Source organism: Zea mays, chromosome 6, assembly GCF_902167145.1.
Source record: "Zea mays cultivar B73 chromosome 6, Zm-B73-REFERENCE-NAM-5.0, whole genome shotgun sequence".
NCBI classification, from domain to species: domain Eukaryota; kingdom Viridiplantae; phylum Streptophyta; class Magnoliopsida; order Poales; family Poaceae; genus Zea; species Zea mays.
Window position 1 is genome coordinate 86,328,976 of NC_050101.1, and position 18,230 is coordinate 86,347,205.

The 18,230-nt window shown below is 44.7% G+C and overlaps 1 protein-coding gene across 1 annotated transcript; it reads left to right on the forward strand.

The window, feature by feature from the left end:
• Nucleotides 1-5,842: 5,842 nt before the first annotated feature.
• On the forward strand, nucleotides 5,843-6,632 carry LOC103629514 (histone H3.2). The gene has a single exon (XM_020539297.3). It carries the CDS (start codon nucleotides 5,972-5,974, stop codon nucleotides 6,380-6,382), a length of 411 nt encoding a protein of 136 aa, XP_020394886.1. The 5' UTR covers nucleotides 5,843-5,971; the 3' UTR covers nucleotides 6,383-6,632.
• Nucleotides 6,633-18,230: the final 11,598 nt, after the last annotated feature.

Sequence of the window (18,230 nt, forward strand, 5' to 3'; positions counted from 1 at the left end):
TTACCACATCAAGACCTTTGGAGCTACTTCATATGGACCTCTTCGGACCCGTCGCCTACCTCAGCATCGGGGGAAGTAAGTATGGTCTTGTTATTGTTGATGATTTTTCCCGCTTCACTTGGGTATTCTTCTTGCAGGATAAAACAGAAACCCAAGGGACCCTTAAGCGCTTCCTAAGGAGAGCTCAAAACGAATTTGAGCTCAAGGTGAAAAAGATAAGAAGCGACAATGGGTCCAAATTCAAGAACCTTCAAGTGGAGGAGTACCTTGAGGAGGAAGGAATCAAGCACGAGTTCTCCGCTCCCTACACACCACAGGAAAACGGTGTGGTAGAGAGGAAGAACAAGACACTTTTAGACATGGCAAGGACGATGCTTGGTGAATTCAAGACGCCCGAATGGTTTTGGACGGAAGCTGTGAACACGGCTTGCCACGCCATAAACCGGGTCTATCTTCATCGCCTCCTCAAGAAGACGTCATACGAACTCCTAACCGGTAACAAACCCAACGTATCATACTTTCGTGTATTTGGGAGTAAATGTTATATTCTAGTGAAGAAAGGTAGGAATTCCAAATTTGCTCCCAAAGCTGTAGAAGGGTTTTTGTTAGGTTATGACTCAAATACAAAGGTGTATAGAGTCTTCAACAAATCATCGAGTTTGGTTGAAGTCTCTAGCGACGTTGTATTTGATGAGACTAATGGCTCTCCAAGAGAGCAAGTTGATCTTGATGATGTAGATGAAGAAGATGTTCCAACGGCCGCAATACGCACCATGGCGATTGGAGATGTGCGACCACAGGAACAAAAGGAGCAAGATCAACCTTCTTCCTCAATAATGGTGCATCCCCCAACTCAAACTGATGAACAGGTTCATCAAGAGGCGTGCAATCAAGGGGGAGCACAAGATGATCATGTTATGGAGGAAGAAGCACCTCAAACCCCTCCAACTCAAGTCCGAGCGACGATTCAAAGGAATCATCCCGTCGACCAGATTTTGGGTGATATAAACAAGAGAGTAACTACTCACTCTAGATTAGTTAATTTTTGTGAGCATTACTCTTTTGTCTCTTCTATTGAGCCTTTCAGGGTAGAAGAGGCCTTGCTAGATCCGGACTGGGTGTTGGCCATGCAGGAAGAGCTCAATAACTTCAAGCGAAATGAAGTTTGGACCCTGGTGCCACGTCCAAAGCAAAACATTGTGGGAACCAAGTGGGTGTTCCGCAACAAACAAGACGAGCACGAAGTGGTGACAAGGAACAAGGCTAGACTTGTGGCAAAAGGTTATGCCCAAGTCGCAGGTTTGGACTTTGAGGAGACTTTTGCTCCTGTGGCTAGGCTAGAGTCTATTCGCATTTTGTTAGCCTATGACACTCACCATTCTTTCAGGTTGTTCCAAATGGATGTGAAGAGCGCTTTCCTCAACGGGCCAATCAAGGAGGAGGTGTACGTAGAGCAACCCCTTGGCTTTGAGGATGAACGGTACCCCGACCACGTTTGTAAGCTCTCTAAGGCGCTCTATGGACTTAAGCAAGCCCCAAGAGCATGGTATGAATGCCTTAGAGACTTTTTAGTTACTAATGCTTTCAAGGTTGGGAAAGCCGATCCAACTTTATTCACTAAGACTTGTGATGGTGACTTATTTGTATGCCAAATTTATGTCGATGACATAATATTTGGTTCTACTAACCAAAAGTCTTGTGAAGAGTTTAGCAGGGTGATGACTCAAAAATTTGAGATGTCGATGATGGGCGAGTTGAACTACTTCCTTGGGTTCCAAGTGAAGCAACTCAAGGATGGCACTTTCATCTCCCAAACGAAGTACACGCAAGATTTGATCAAGCGGTTTGGGATGAAGGACGCCAAGCCCGCAAAGACTCCAATGGGAACCGACGGTCATGTTGACCTCAACAAAGGAGGTAAGTCCGTTGATCAAAAGGCATACCGGTCTATGATAGGTTCCTTGCTTTACCTATGTGCTAGTAGACCAGATATTATGCTAAGCGTATGCATGTGTGCTAGATTTCAATCCGATCCAAGGGAGTGTCACCTTGTGGTCGTTAAGCGAATACTTAGATATTTAGTTGCTACGCCTTGCCTCGGGATCTGGTATCCAAAGGGATACTTAGACTTCGATTATGCTGGATGCAAGGTTGATAGGAAGAGTACATCAGGGACGTGCCAATTCTTAGAAAGGTCCCTGGTGTCGTGGAGCTCTAAGAAACAAACTTTCGTTGCCCTATCCACCGCTGAGGCCGAGTATGATGCCACAGGACAGTGTTGCGCGCAACTACTTTGGATGAGGCAAACCCTCCAGGACTTTGGCTACAATCTGAGCAAAGTCCCACTCCTATGTGACAATGAGAGTGCAATCCGCATGGCGGATAATCCTGTTGAACATAGCCGCACTAAGCACATAGACATCCGACATCACTTTTTGAGAGACCACCAGCAAAAGGGAGATAGTGAAGTGTTTTATGTTAGCACCGAGAACCAGCTAGCCGATATCTTTACCAAGCCTCTAGATGAGTCAACCTTTTGCAGGCTGCGTAGTGAGCTAAATGTCTTAGATTCGCGTAACTTGGATTGATCTATAGCATACATGTGCTTTATGTCTTTGATCATGTTCCTTTATGCATATTGTTGGTGCTCAAGTTGTATACATGATCCCCGGACCTCACAAGTCCATTGGCAAGTGATGCACTTATTTAGGGGGAGGCATGCTACAACTTGACACTTTGAGACTAACCTTGTGTTTGAGTTTACTTGTTTTAGTCTCAAAAGTAGATTGAAAGGGAAAGGTGGACTTGGATCATGAAAGACTTCCACTGCACTCCGATGAGAGGGTAACTTACTCCAAGTTCATCTCCTTGCTCTTATTGCCTTTTTACTCCTAATTGAAGATTTTGGTGAGGCAATGGGGTTAAAGGGCAAAAAATGATCCCGTTTTGATGCTTGATGCCAAAGGGGGAGAAATTAAGGCTAAAGCAAATGGATCAGCTACCACTTGAGAATTTTGAAAATAGTAGAGTTAGAACTTTTGATTTGTCAAAATACTCTAAGTATCTCTTTTTTTGTCAAAAGTTGGTCTCTTGTGGAGAGAATGTTTGATTATAGGAAAAAGGGGGAGTTGCTGAATCTTTGATCAATTTCTCTTGGAATACCTCTCGTTATGCCTCAACAAGTGTGTTTGACTTAGAGATAGGAAATTGAAGTTGATTCGCAAAAACAAACCAAGTGGTGGCAAAGGATGATCCAAATATGCCAAATTTGAATAAAAAACAATTCTTGTTCAATATTGCATTGATGTTGCACTTCTTTTAGTTGCTTTTTATTGTGTTGGCATAAATCACCAAAAAGGGGGAGATTGAAAGGGAAATATGCCCTTGGGCCATTTCTAAGTATTTTGGTGATTAAGTGCCCAACACAAATGGTTTAAGTGCAAAGTGTGCAAAATGGTGGATGAAGTGCAAAACATCTAGAAGGTATGATTCTAGACTTAGTACATTGTATTTTGTGTACTAACACATTTGTCTAAGTGCTAGAATCAGAGAAAATACAAAAGGAAAAAGACTTGGCTAGAGCAGCCAAGACTCAGCGCAGTCTGGGTGCACCGGACTGTCCGGTGGTGCACCGGACAGTGTCCGGTGCGCCAGGCTGGCGTCTGGTCAACAGGCCGCTCTCGGGAATTCGTCGACGACGTATGGCTAAAAATCACCGGACTGTCCGGTGAGCCAACGGTCGGCCGCGCCAACGGTCGGCCGCGCAATCCGCGCGTGACGCGTGGCCGAGCCAACGGTCTGATGGGGGCACCGAACTGTCCGGTGCGCCAACGGCTCCAAATCTTCAACGGTCGACTGCGCCAAATTAGGAAAGCAATCTGCACCGGACACTGAACAGTGCCTGTCCGGTGGTGCACCAGACTGTCCGGTGCGCCACCCGATAGAAGGCAAGAATTGCCTTCCTGGATTGCTCTCAACGGCTCCTAGCTGCCTTGGGGCTATAAAAGGGACCTCTAGGCGCATGGAGGAGCACACCAAGCATTCTTTGATCATCTCTAAGCACCAAGACTTCATTCTAGGGCATTTGATTCTTTGTGATAGCAATTTGAGCTCTTCTTGAGTTGAGAACTCCGTGTGTGAACTTAGAGCTCAAGTTGTGACTAGTGTGCGTGTTTGTGCTGTTGCTTTTGAGACTTGTGTGTGTTGCTTTTCCCTCCCTTACATTCGTGCTTCTTTGTGATCATCATTTGTAAGGGCGAGAGGCTCCAAGTTGTGGAGATTCCTCGCAAACGGGAAATAGTGAAAGAAAGAAAAACACCGTGGTATTCAAGTGGATCTTTGGATCACTTGAAAGGGGTTGAGTGCAACCCTCGTCCATTGGGACGCCACAACGTGGATTAGGCAAGTGTTGTACTTGGCCGAACCACGGGATAAACCATCGTGTCTCTTGTGCTTGTTCTCACTGTGACTATTGTGTTTCACAAGAGCTCGATTCTTAGCCACTTGATTTCATTGTGCTAACACTTAATCAAGTTTTGTGGCGTTAAGTTTTAAGTTTTTACAGGATCACCTATTCACCCCCCTCTAGGTGCTCTCACCTCTCCTGCGTGGCAACGAGGGAGAGGAGCTATGAGAAGAGTACATCGACCACGACGACACGAAGAACCAGTAGAAGTCAAGGTTGGCGGGAGTACCTGGGCCTGCGGGGCGGAGGAGGAGGGAGGAGTTGGTGTAGAGATCGATGGCTGCGGCGACGGTGGCAGACCGTGGACAACGGTGTGCTCGCCCGCGAGGATGATCTTGTCGGGCGCGCGAGCGCGCACTTCCAACGGGCCCCGATGCTCTGCCGTGCCAGCGACTGGATCCATGGCAGGGCACTGGGTACGCCGCCGCCGCCTCAACGCCACCACGCTGCCGCCGCGCCAGTTCGTCACCGCGAGACAAAAGACACGTGCGTCGCTTCCCCCGGGCCGGTTGGCCGTGTCCGGCTGTCGCTGTTCTGTTCCTATTTTTGGCAACTCCGCCCGTTTCACCTCCAGAGGACCGACATCGACAACGCTAGTAGATAGATGCACTACTGACGCCACTGGCCACCTCCGGCCTCTACAGCGGCGAGGAGGGTGGGGTGGCCTCCCTGTCCAGGCCCAGGCTCGGGCCGCTACTCCCCTCGTCCTCCATCTCACGCCACCTGCACGAATCCGTGTGGCGATGCTTCCTTATCCACGCTCAGAGAGGGGAGACGGGGCGGCTATCTTGGGCCTCGAGAGGCGGGCGAGAGAGGGGAGTGGATCGCGCCAGTCTGCACGCCGAGGAGGAGAACTGCCTCTACTTGGGGAGTGGATCGCGCCGAGGAATGGGTTGCAGTGGACCGGGATGGGCGGGCACGGCCGTGGATTGCGGCGAGGAGAACACGACACGAGAATTCCATGGAGAGCATATGAGTGAGGGAGTGGATCACGCCGCTCTGCGCGTCGAGGAGGAGAAGGGAGTGGACCGCGTCGAGGAGTGGATCGCAGACCTTCCATCTGCGGCCCAGGCAGAACCGTGCACCAGTAAATTATGGACGCCTACATTCTGCTCCTAAGGAGTAGCAGAGATAGAGGGAGTACATTCTTGTGCAGCAAATTCAGAAAAGGCTGGCGTGGCCCAACCCCGAACGGTGCAGAAACACACCACACACTGTGCCCGGCAGGTGTCACGCGGATCGCGATCCGCGGCAGCGCTGCGGGAGGCATCCCAACCGTCAAATCCACCCTGATCCAAGGGCTCCCCTATCGACCCGTTGCGAAACACCCTGCCGCGCCTGATTAAAATTTCAAAGCCGCGCGCCAACTCCCCAAACCCCAGCGCTTAAAAACGCACCCGAATCTGCCACTCCAAAATCTCCCAAAGACGCCGTCGCCGCTCTTGTTGTTTCCGATCCCAAACCCCAAACACGCTCCACCGGCACCTCCGCTCCCACACCACACCGATGGCCCGCACGAAGCAGACGGCGCGCAAGTCCACCGGAGGCAAGGCGCCGCGGAAGCAGCTGGCGACCAAGGCAGCGCGCAAGTCGGCCCCGGCAACCGGCGGCGTGAAGAAGCCGCACCGCTTCCGCCCGGGCACCGTGGCGCTCCGCGAGATCCGCAAGTACCAGAAGAGCACGGAGCTGCTCATCCGCAAGCTCCCCTTCCAGCGCCTGGTCCGCGAGATCGCGCAGGACTTCAAGACCGACCTCCGCTTCCAGTCCTCCGCCGTCGCCGCGCTGCAGGAGGCCGCGGAGGCCTACCTCGTCGGCCTCTTCGAGGACACCAACCTCTGCGCCATCCACGCCAAGCGCGTCACCATCATGCCCAAGGACATTCAGCTCGCCCGCCGCATCCGCGGGGAGCGCGCTTAGGCGTTTACGGTTGATTGTCACTACTGTAGATGTTTAGGCTATGTTCTCGCCATGTCCTAGGTCTGCTTTGTTCTTATTTGTTTTTTTGGTTTCATCCTGTGCGTTGATGGTTGTCAATGAGCTATCGGTGCCTGTCTGAGAGAAATGGAGTGATCTGTTGGCGCCATTGTTGAACACCATGAAGTTGCGAGCTCGGACGTTATAAATTCCTACCAGACATAAATATGCATGAACAATACAATTAACTGGAGATATTGGTAGACTAGTACATCTACTATATTTGCTTATGCTTGGATGTACATTATGTCCAGCCTGTAGGAGAACTGGTGTGAACTGTACATGGATGCGGTACACAAACGCGAGGCTTCTGGTCCATTTCTCTCAGACAACTGTAGTCTTGGAAAGATAAAGGACGAAACATGGAAATGTGTATTTAATTGGCCACAAATCTGGATGTACATTAGTTATGTTATCAGCATTCAAAGAAACTTTAGCTGTTAGAGAACCATTTTTTTTCATGATTAGGAATACAACAAGGAGAAAGAGCATACCTTCGTTGGATTATTCTCCATAATTCAACACCGCAGATGAGACACCTTCACGCCCAAAACCCCCATTGAGGCATACCTGTCGCCCAAAATCCCAAGCTGTTCACTCATGATGGAATAAGCTGCATTAGGTAGATCTACAACAGGCTGCAAGAAAAGGGTCATTGTCCATTGAGAATTAGATAAATCCTATAAGACCAACTCCAAGAGATTAGCTAAAAAGACTAGCCAAATTTGTTGATTTAGCTACTCTCTAAAATAGATTTTAGAGAAAAAGTGTAGGCTAATCCAACAGACTCGGTAAACCTACGGACTGAATAGAGAGTGAAGCAGGCTATCCAAAATTGGAGAGCGAAGATGGAGAAATAGAGAGCCACTAAATTTAAAGAGTCGTTTACAGAGTTTATTGGATACAATTTTCTTTTAATATTAGCTAAATTTACCTTTACAAAACCATATACCTAGTCTTTTGGAGTTGCTCTAAGATTTGATAATGGTTCTTAATAAGATCAAGATGATGATGAAAGGTCACTCGGCGGTTAAACAGGACTAACAACAGACAATGCAAATTTGCCTTCCAACTCCAGTTGGATTTGGTTATCAGCAGCTCAAAATTTTCATATTTACAATTTCTTTTTGGAAAATGACATTTGAATTAACAGCATATCAACATTTGTCTAACAGCTAGGCAAGAGCGTAATCTCCTTGAAGTAACAATTTTGTATCTAACGGTAGACTAGTGGTAATCCCGGTTAGGCCTTGTTCGCTTCACATGGATACATTCCAGAGAGGGATACATTCCAGGGAGGGATTAAGTTAATCCTCTCCTGTCACTTGTACCCCTTAGGGCTAGTAATCCCTGTCCCTAAATGAGTGTTCGGTTATTCCAAGGAGACAACAGGAATGGTGGAAGCCCATATAACCAAACAAGAAGATTCAGTTTTACCTTGCTGCAAATATTGAGTCAGTCCGGCATGTATTTTCAGCAGAAAATCTCATCAGTTTTCAGCCGGACATTCAATTTTTAGCACGACATCTCATCCTATCCCTGGATCTAAAAATGAACCCATCACAACAATCCGAGCCATGTATTTTCAAACAAGCATAACAATTTCCTCTGTTTAATCTCCAATGAACTGAACATGACGATTAATTAGCACCATGCTGCTTGCACCATGAACATGAACGCATGGCTGGTTAACTAGGTAGATATATGGGTGTGGATGGGGGAGAGAGAGAAAACAAGGTATGTAGTCCACGTCTCTGATCTTGGATGTAGAGGCATGAGATCTTGGGATGCTCATGCATGGGTCATGGGGTGTGGCTTCAACAGGGGAGATCTGGAACTTTTGTAGCCATCAACTTGTTTTCCAGAAACCATGTAATAAGGGGGACCTGTGTACAGCTATGAGACATCAACAAATCTTGCTGCTTTGTGTGTCCACCTTTGCTTCCATCTCAGCTGGTTTGGTTCAGAAGATTCTCCTTCTAGTGGTGATCTTTTTATCATCTATGTGTTCTTGTCTGAAACTATCACTTCTTTCACTGCCTTCTTATCTGAAACTATTGAAGAGACAGGAGAAATAAGTTTACCGGGGAGAAGGTGGCAGCCGGAGAGTGAAATCTCACGTCGCCTCCAGCCCTCCACCGCCTTTGCTTGCCTTTCACGCGTGCTGCTTCACATACGAGCGCAATCCGGGGCGTCGTTCCACCCCCTAGGGACCGGGCATCGTTCCTAGGCTGGGGAGGCGGGAAATGGCCGGGCTCAGCAGGGATGTAGCCCGTGCGAGGCTTAACCGAACACTATTTTCTTCTAGACTGGGTTTCTGTCCAGGCGGGGCAGATCCACGGGGATTAGGCCACGATCCCCGCCGGGAAGGGGCTAAGCGAACAAGGCCTTAGGAGGTGGGTGTGCCTCTTCCTGGGGGTGTGTGGTTTGTCAGGTCCTTTATTGTCCTGTGTGTTTTTTTACCTTTTGCTTTCTCGTAATGAAATGATATATAGCTCTCCTATTTATTCGAGAAAAAAAACAGTAGACCAGTAGCTCCTAAGTCCTAATAATACAAGACAAAATGTACTTAAACATTAAATTAAATTACTCAGGTGGTGTAATGAAGAATTCAGGCTTTATCGCAACTTGTATGCCCAATTCTGCGCAATACGAATACAATACTATTAGAAGTTTAGAACACAAACTGTTCTTGACAGAAAACACTAGAAAGCAGTTTGCTGTCTCTTTTGTTTTTGGTATGACGGAAGGAGTAAAATAAACATAGAAACACAATTAATGCATTACCAACTGGTTTTTTAGTGTCCAGTAATTACAAAATTAAAATATGTCCATAAGCCAAGGAAAGCCTAGCGTCTTATTTAACTTCCATTATGTTGACAAGAGGATGGGTAATAAACAAAAACTCAACTATTTCATAAGCATTTGGCATCTGACACCAGTGTTTCTTGCAAGTGTATGCAAACATAGATGCTACAGTATAACACACAAAAAAGGGAAATTTAGATCTCTACCATTAAAAGATTACAACTTTAGATATATATCAATGCTATCCCACTTATATGTGGGATCCACATAAGTCAATGACATGTGAAGCCAATGGTATATATCTAAAATTGCAATCTTTTAATGGTATAGATCCAGTTATTCCAAAAAAACCTATCCTTGAAGTATCTTGAGTTGTGCATAACCATTTCATGCCTTAGTCTACAACTTTTGACCTAGTGTCAGAGGCTCCCACATGAGTGAGACATGGGGAAGGATAAAATGAGGCAAGCCTTCCCCGCAAATGCGGAGAGGCTGCCTTATTCCGCAACTTAGTTGACCAAAAACACGAGACCAAGCCCTATCGCAAGACATTAAAAGTGCAACTAAATTTAGGGGTAACTTGTATCACTCCAATCTGCTGTCATTCTACTGCACAACAGGCCCTGGAGGAGTAACACAACTTGTGTCGACTTGCAGGCAATTAACAGATGAACATAGAGTGCTACAATTGGCCAGCGTAAATGTAGATTTAATAAGATCCCTCATCATGATACCAACAATTAGAACCCGAACCGAAAATAGATCTGCTAACCTAAGAGCCACAACGAAACCATCCAATTAATCCAACAGTTAATCCATCTTGCTACATTCGATCGAGTACATAGCGAGTAGTTCTTCCATCCGTGCCCAAGCCCAACCAACACTGAATTAATCGAATATATGACACTATATGAGTACCAAGCAGGAATGGGGGAGAATTACTCGAGGAGGAGGAGGTTGGAGCTAGAGGCGTTACGATGGAAGCCGAGGACCTAGAGCCGGAGCCATGGTGGTATGGGGTGGCTCGTGGCGACACCCTGGAGGCCCCACTATCGTTGTGGGATGGCTGTCCGACGCGCTGGTAGAGCGAGGAGCCTCCCCTGGGCGTGGCCCCCGGAGGCGCACCGTAGTCATGAGTCACTACATAAATCACTTAGATAAAAGCATTAGTCTCACAACTCTAGTCATATAGAGAATTCCCTTTTTATAAGTGCTTTAAAAATTCGAATTTCTTACTTAGCACCTTATTCACATAAGAACTCGAGGGTTTTGTCTTTGTCTAGATCATGACAATAATAGAGTAATCAAATTGAAATGTACCAAAAAAATACTTACAACCAATTAAAATATGTAGATTGCTATACTGTAAGAAAGATAATTGTACAATCTACTATACGATGAGATCTTTTTCTTAAAGGCGGTAAGGTTCTTTAAAATCATTCCCAAGTGCTCCCTTTTTTGTGGCCTCACAAGACACAAAAGTAGTAGTATTTGAAACATGCATGTACTTAAGATTCAATTGTTACCATCCTTTGGTGATTACAAATTGTAGGCCTTTTGCTTGATTAATTCACTAGTATGATGAACTCATTTTGATATATGATACTTGAATCTTTATTTGAGTCATTTCCTTTCTTGTTTAAGTCCCTTTTCTTTTCACCATTTTATATTGAACTATTATGTGGACTTAAACTCAATTTTGATCATCTTTGGTCTTGATCTTCAACTTGGAGTACCAAATATGTACTAAAACACTCCACAACTAATGTCATTTTACCGCTTTACTTTCCATGGTTATAGCTCAATTCAAAACCAAACTTAGGTCTCTCGAACATTTGAAGTGATTTATCATATGTGAGAGCCTTTTAATCAAAGTGACTTTCAATCTTTCAAATACTTATCCATTGGAAATTCCATGTGGATTTCTTGATTTTGGTGCTTAATGCCAAAGGGGAGAATTGTAGGCCAAAACAAATGGACCGACCACCACTTGAGTTTTCAAAAGTGTTTTAAGTTTAAACTTGTCTTTTGATCCAAAGCCCTATTGTCAGCAACGAGGAGCTCTCTTATTGTGAAAACTACTTAAAAGTTGAGTTTTTGATCAAAGGAAGTTGCGTTTATGTCAAAACTGTTTTGATTTACAAAACTCATGGTTTATTTGACTTAAATGTGAGAAAATGTTGAAATTGTTTGAATTTTCAAAATAAAAACAAGTGGTGGCTAAATGGTCCAAATATGACAAATATTTGAGAAACCTAGTCTTAGTCTTCAAATTGCATCTTTTGATCTCATATTTAATAACAATCTTGTTTGAAGTTAGTCATGCTTTATTTGCTTTAGGTGTTGGCATAAATCACTAGAAAGGGGGAGATTGAAAGGGAAATGAGCTACTGTTGGGGGGCCCTCCTTGGCCGAAGGTCCTCATAGCATTAGCTTCATTATTGTTTCCATGTCTATTGTAGGTATGACAGGGTAGTTGCCGAAGGATACCTTCGTTTGAAGATGGTGTATATGAATCACATTTGCAAAGAGGAAGCTATAGGCTTTGGCTCAACGGCATGAATGCATGACAAAGGAACCAACAAGGGCAGGGTGAAAACTTCAAGACTTAATCAACAAGACTATTAAGGGAAAAGACAACAATGCCCTTAGCAAGTTTCATGCTTCATATGTATAGGTATGAGGACATGATTGAAATTTTCACGAAGTTGTACCTCATGACTATAAATAGAGTAATAGTGCCATGCATAGGGGATGCTTTTGGATAGAGACGAACTAAATCGCTCTGCTTACAAAGCTGTTTTGTCCTTGTATCGTCACATTGCTTTTTGTAAAGCCGAAGGTATAACTGTAACTATTTTTGTTAATAAAGAAATGAAGCAGAGTCATATTCATACGTTTAAGATGAGTTGTTCACTAAACTTTCATGTTTCGACCCTTTCATTCATTTATTATTTATTTCACTAACCTCGTCCCCTTTAGTTAATCTCTTTAAGAAGAGTTGATTAAAGGGTGAAGAGGAAGGTTAATTCACTTGTGTTGCATTGTTTTTGGTATCTTTCAAAAATAAAAAACAAGTGATCAACATGCAATTATGCCATTTCTACATGTTTTGGTGATTGAACGTCCAGGACAACATGTTGGACTAACTTGTTTGCTAAGTGTATGATCATAGGTTCACTTAAGCACAATTTGAAGATTCTAAGCCTAGATGAGCTTAAACGAGGTCAGAAAGTGCAACTTTGTGAAAAAAGGTAAACCTGTGAGGTTTGAACCTTTAAATATGTTGCACACACCTATTACAATGTTTCTAGCATATTGGTTTGATATCTAACTCAGTTTCTTGAGAAAAGTGCCTTTTGGACTTAGTTGAGCCAAAACAGAAATTCCGGTGAAAAGACAAGGAAGGGCTAAGCTTTCATGACTTAGTTCAATTAATTATACTCTAATAATGTTTGTCTAAGCTGTAGGAAAGCCCCCAAGATTAGTTAAAATGAAGTGAAGAAGTTGTGCTAAAAAAGACAAAGATGGGCTGATCTATGGCTCACCGGACAGGTCTTATGGTGCACCAGACCGAGTTACTAGAGAGCCCCTCCAGACAGAAGTGGGCCCAGACATTTGAGATTGGGTATTCAAAAATTCAAAAGATTAAAGAAATTATTGCTCTAACGCTATTTTGTGTAATATATTATTGACAAATTACTATAGATCACCAAAAACTTGGGTATTCAATGAATACCCATGAAACCCCCTAGGCCCGCCTCTGCCTCCAGAAGACTTCGGAGTTTGGGGCATCGAAAACAGGGCCCGGTACACCAGACCCCCTCCATAAGCAAAATGCGCAGCTTTAAGAATTTATTATAAAATTTACCGAACCGTCTACAGTAGAGGTCCGGTGGTGCACCGGACCTCGGCTCCAACAGATCTTTGGTGCGAAACATCTATTTCAATGGACGACAGACATGTGGCGGTCTAGTGGTAGATCAGACCAGTTTGGTACCAGCCTGATTTGGAAGTCACAATCAAGATCCCGGAGGACCTGTCCCTTTTCTCGGTCCAAGGGTGCACCAGACCGGTCTGGTGTGCCACTCGAGAGCAGAATTTTTGCAGTTTTTTGGAGGAAGGTTCAAGGCTTTGTGGAGCCTTGGGGCTATAATAGGCCTCCATTTCAACCTCCATACTACACCAAGCATAGCAAGAGCAAGTACTTCACTCCTACGTATTTGTGAGACACACTAAAGCGATCCAAGCGCCTGTTCTAGTGAGATAGTATTGTGCTACTGGTGTGCATTCATGCTGTTGCTTTGTGGTGTTGTTCTTTTGCTCTTGTGTGTCTTGTTCTTCTCTCTCTTGTTGTTCTAGAGTTGTAACTTTCATCAAACTGTGTACGACTGCAAGCGACTCCAAGTTGTGGAGATCCTTGCTAAGTGAAAAGTATAAGGAAGACCGTGGGCTCAAGTTGATCATTGGATCACTTGAGAGGGGTTGAGTGCAACCCTTGTCCTTTGGGACACCACAACATGGAGTAGGCAAGCATTTGAGGCTTGACCAAACCACGAGATTAACCACCTTGTCTTGTGTGTTTGATTCTTTGCGATTTATTTCACCTCCCTTTCTCTAAGTTCTTGAGTTCACTTGCAATATTGTTCTAAGTTATAATTCCTCATCTAAAAGAGCAATAAAGTGAAATAACTTCTGTTCCTTCTCACCTTAACTTGATCTATAATTTGCACTAACATCTAGATTAGTTCAAGTTTTTTGTTTAAGTTGTGATTTTCATGCATCACCTATTCACCCCCTCTAGGTGACTATCACCTAGTGGCTCAATGCTCAACCAATTGATGCAATGCACTAGGTGGCTCTCAATCTCACTAGAATGCAATCCCAAGCATTTTGTATGAGAGAGAGAGGAGAGGAGAAGCTCCAATATGCTCACAAATATTCCAAATGCCCTCCTTAGTGCTATTCAACCCGGGCACACAAGTATATATAGCCCCCTCTCCAAACTAGCCGATATGGGCCAACTGTCCCTTTTCTGCGCACTTGTGGGTGGTCCGCGCCCTAAGGGCGAATGGTCTGCCCTGCACTTTAATGGCTACTTTTTGTTTGAAAATGTGTCAGAGCTATCAGAAAAGGTTAGACACGAACGATTCACCAATCCCAGTCAGATGGTTCACCGACCTCGAACAGGAACACCCCAAGCCCTGGCACACATGACTTTCATACATGTGGACGGTCTCGCACCTGGGCACGGACAGTCCGCGACCTAGGAACATGTACCGTCCGTGACCTAGGCACAAATAGTCTGCTATACAACCCTAGAAAACACAAGTCCTTGCACAAATTCACTAAGTCACCTGTGGACGATCCACGCCCTTTGGTTAGACGGTTCGCACAACGCACCAGGGACTTAGCCAAATACTATGCCCTTCTGGCCAATACTGTTGGACGGTCCAACCACATGGCTTGGACGGTCTATAGTACAATCTGCCCGATCCACACAAAAACACACCAATTCTACACACCTCTCTAGTGAGTTCTCAAACGGTACAACCACCTAGCCTGGACGGTTTATGGATAAGAAATTCAGGCCACATTCAAAAATCACTTTTGAATAGTTTTTTCACAATCTGAAATGTTGTTAGCCCTCATGCAAATGCACCGACTATGTGAGTAATGAGGCACTATAGACATCTCAGGTAAGATAATTTACCCCTGTTGATAGTACACCTATCTAGTCTACTAACCCAATATTTTTTCAACTTCTAAGCATATCTTGACCAGTAAAACTGTAACACACCAAAATCTTTGTAGGAAACTATGACACCTAAGAGGGGGGGGTGAATTAGGACTTCTAAAAACTATCTTTAAACTAGGCCATAATTAAATCCCTAGAGCAAATCCTATGCAATAAACAATGTAGAATGTGCAAACTAGGTTTTGTCTAAGTGTTGCTATATCTATCGCAAAGCCTAAGTTTCAATCCTAAATAATCTAAATAGAAAGGCAAGATTAAAACTTAAATATATTGAAACTTAAATATTTGATATAAATGCGAAAGGTAAAGAGCAAGGTAGAGATGCAAAATCTCGAGCATGACACCAGTATTTTTACCGAGGCATCTGGAACCACGTAAGGTCCCGAATAATCCTCGTTGGTGCCCCTACGCAAATGGTAGACCACACGAGGGCCAAGCACCTCGGTCGAGTAACTCCGTAGAGAGCTGTGGGCCTTCTCCACGCGCAAGTGGTGCTTCACTTCTGGCTCCTCTTGGATGCTCCCCGCCGTCTCCACTATCGAGCTTCCGGCCAAAACGCCGCGGGCCTTGTTGCCTCTGGTACATGGTGGCGGCTGTGACACAAACTCGGTTGTCACGGTCTCACAAGGCTCTCGCCCCACACTGTACAATATTACAATGGCCCACACAAGAATTGAGGGGTTTTGTGGGTTTTTTCTAAACTCACTCAACTTACTAGGAACAACTTAGAGCAAGCGCATAAGCGGTCTGACTAACCTAAGCATTTCACAAAGCACATACCCTAATCACCGAGTGATTCTAGTAAGCACGTATGTGTTTGAGCACTTGGAAATGTCTATAACATGTGTTGGTATGTTGTAATGAGGACATCACTTCTATACATACAATGAATGGACCGATAACACGATCTCGTGCACGACAACTAAATCTGCAGGTACGTTCTACCATATTCAATTGTGTTTCAGAGCTTACGCTTGGGGCCATGGATGTTTTGATGATTAGGTACCTTGGAGAGGACCAGCAAGGACTTGGGAAAGGCCAAGGTGTTGAGGAGGAGCAGCAAGGGCGGACACAACAGGAAGGAGATCAAGTCCGACTCGGCTGCGACTCCATCTCGGGTTCCAGGACCAGTCTGCACTAAAATGGACGGCCAGGATGCATCCGAACTCCGATTGTGACAGACTTGATATGGTTGGAAAGATAAGGAGATTATATAACCAACCCAACTAGTTCCACCTTAAAATTTATCTAGAGTCAACGGGAATCGTCGAAACAATTCAGCGTTCAGATTCTGTTTTGGTGCTGTGACACCGTCTGTTGGGCCGTGTATCGCGTCGAAGCCCATTAGGGGCGAGTCCAGGGGTCACACATGCCCTAATACTCTATTTATTCAGCAGCCGCCACTACATTAGGTTTTGGATTTTGCTTAGATCAATTTTGTCATCGAACAGTGTCGACGTCATCGTTTTGTGAGACCCCATCCCATAATCAATACAATTTTGGTTGCGTTTCTTTCCTGTTCTTGCTTGTGTTCTTGATTGCGCTTGCAGGGATAAGCCTTCATGGCGAGGTCATTCGTGTGTCACGGGTGATAACCAATGGAGCCATGGTGTAGTGATTGTGAGGAACCGTTCGCTCGGAGCCTTGGATCATCAACGTCGAGATCTCCACTCAATCAAGTTATCGTATCTCACGGAAGATCGGGCCACGTCTACTATCAATTGGTATCAGATTTCCAGGTTGCCCGTGAGGTACAATCCTAACTTTTAGATTAGTTTTGTTTCGTCCCATAGTCCACAAAAAGCCAAAAAATATATAATTACGATCAGTTTATTCCGACCTAAAACCATATCCTTAGCCTTTGCACAATTCAGTTTTAGAGTCCGCAGTTCCGAGTTCGTGTTCTAGGTTGAGTTTGGTTGCTGGTTTAGATTTGTTTTGTTCAGTTTGATTCTGTCCATCCGCTTCCATCCTACAAAACCGACCCTATCTACAAAACAGATCCTATCTCTAAAACCGACCCTATCCACAAAACAGATCCTATCTCTAAAACCGACCCTATCCACAAAACAGATCCTATCTCTAAAACCGACCATATCCACAAAACAAATCCTATCTCTAAAACCGACCCTATCTCTAAAACCGACCCTATCCACAAAATAGATCCTATCTCTACAACCGACCCTATCCACAAAATAGATCCTATCTCTAAAACCGACCGTATCCGCAAAACCGAACTCCCACCCTTCCAACACCTCGCCAGAAACCCTGATTCGGAGTCCAAACTTAAAACAGCCGTAACTTTCGCCTCGGAACTCGAATCGGGCCCATTTTTTTTCAAATCGCATAGAATTAAATTTCGCATCCGATTCTTTCCAGGTTTGCTGTTTTTAAAATTCTCAAATTCGGCTTGGAAATAGGACTTCTCATTTTCCAAACATTTATTCCGATTTTAGGGCAAACTTGCAGAAATTCCAAAGGACGCGTCATTGCACAAAAAAATCTGAAACTTGGTGTGTTATCTTCTTATGTGTTGCTGCAAAATAGAAAAATATATAAAAAATATTTGAAAAAAATCACAAAAAAAGAAGGGTAGCACATAACCAGAAACGCTAGTGTTCTGTGCACCTCTGTGATTATTTTGCCCCAAGCCTATTTTCTTGCTGCACCCATATACTTGTACCTTCTTTCTTGTGCCTTGGTCCAACTGTTCTATTACATTTTCTAGGCCAACAACTAGGACGAGTACTTGGAACACTTATTCATCATTGCTATCTGTTACTGACTTGTGTGCCACATATATATATTTAGTCAGCCTTCCCAGAACTCCAGCTTTCTCTCGAGTAGAACAGGTACTCCTTTGCAATCACACCCACGCTCGTTGGACAGTCTCACCGATCACCGTTTGCCACCTGCAGTGCTGGTAAGAACGTTGTAAGAGCGGGGTAAGACACTTCGTAATTTGTATTCCACCACCACCACCACCCTGAGAGATAGTTGTAGGGTTCACATTGTTTGTTACCTTTTTGTCTCTGTTTCGTGCTAACAATGACAGGACCAAAGAATTAAATGGACAAGGACAAGGGGCCTAAGCTTAACGACGATGAGTGTGTCTCTCAGTTGGAATTGAAGGAGATGATGCACGCGATGACTGAAGCTTTTAAAAAATACCAGGACTCTGCGACGACATCCTATGAGCAGCTTGATCGACGAGTTGCTGAACTT

Excerpts from the sequence above, each read along its gene's own strand:
- LOC103629514 (XM_020539297.3), top strand. The coding sequence starts at position 5,972 with ATGGCCCGCACGAAGCAGACGGCGCGCAAGTCCACCGGAGGCAAGGCG.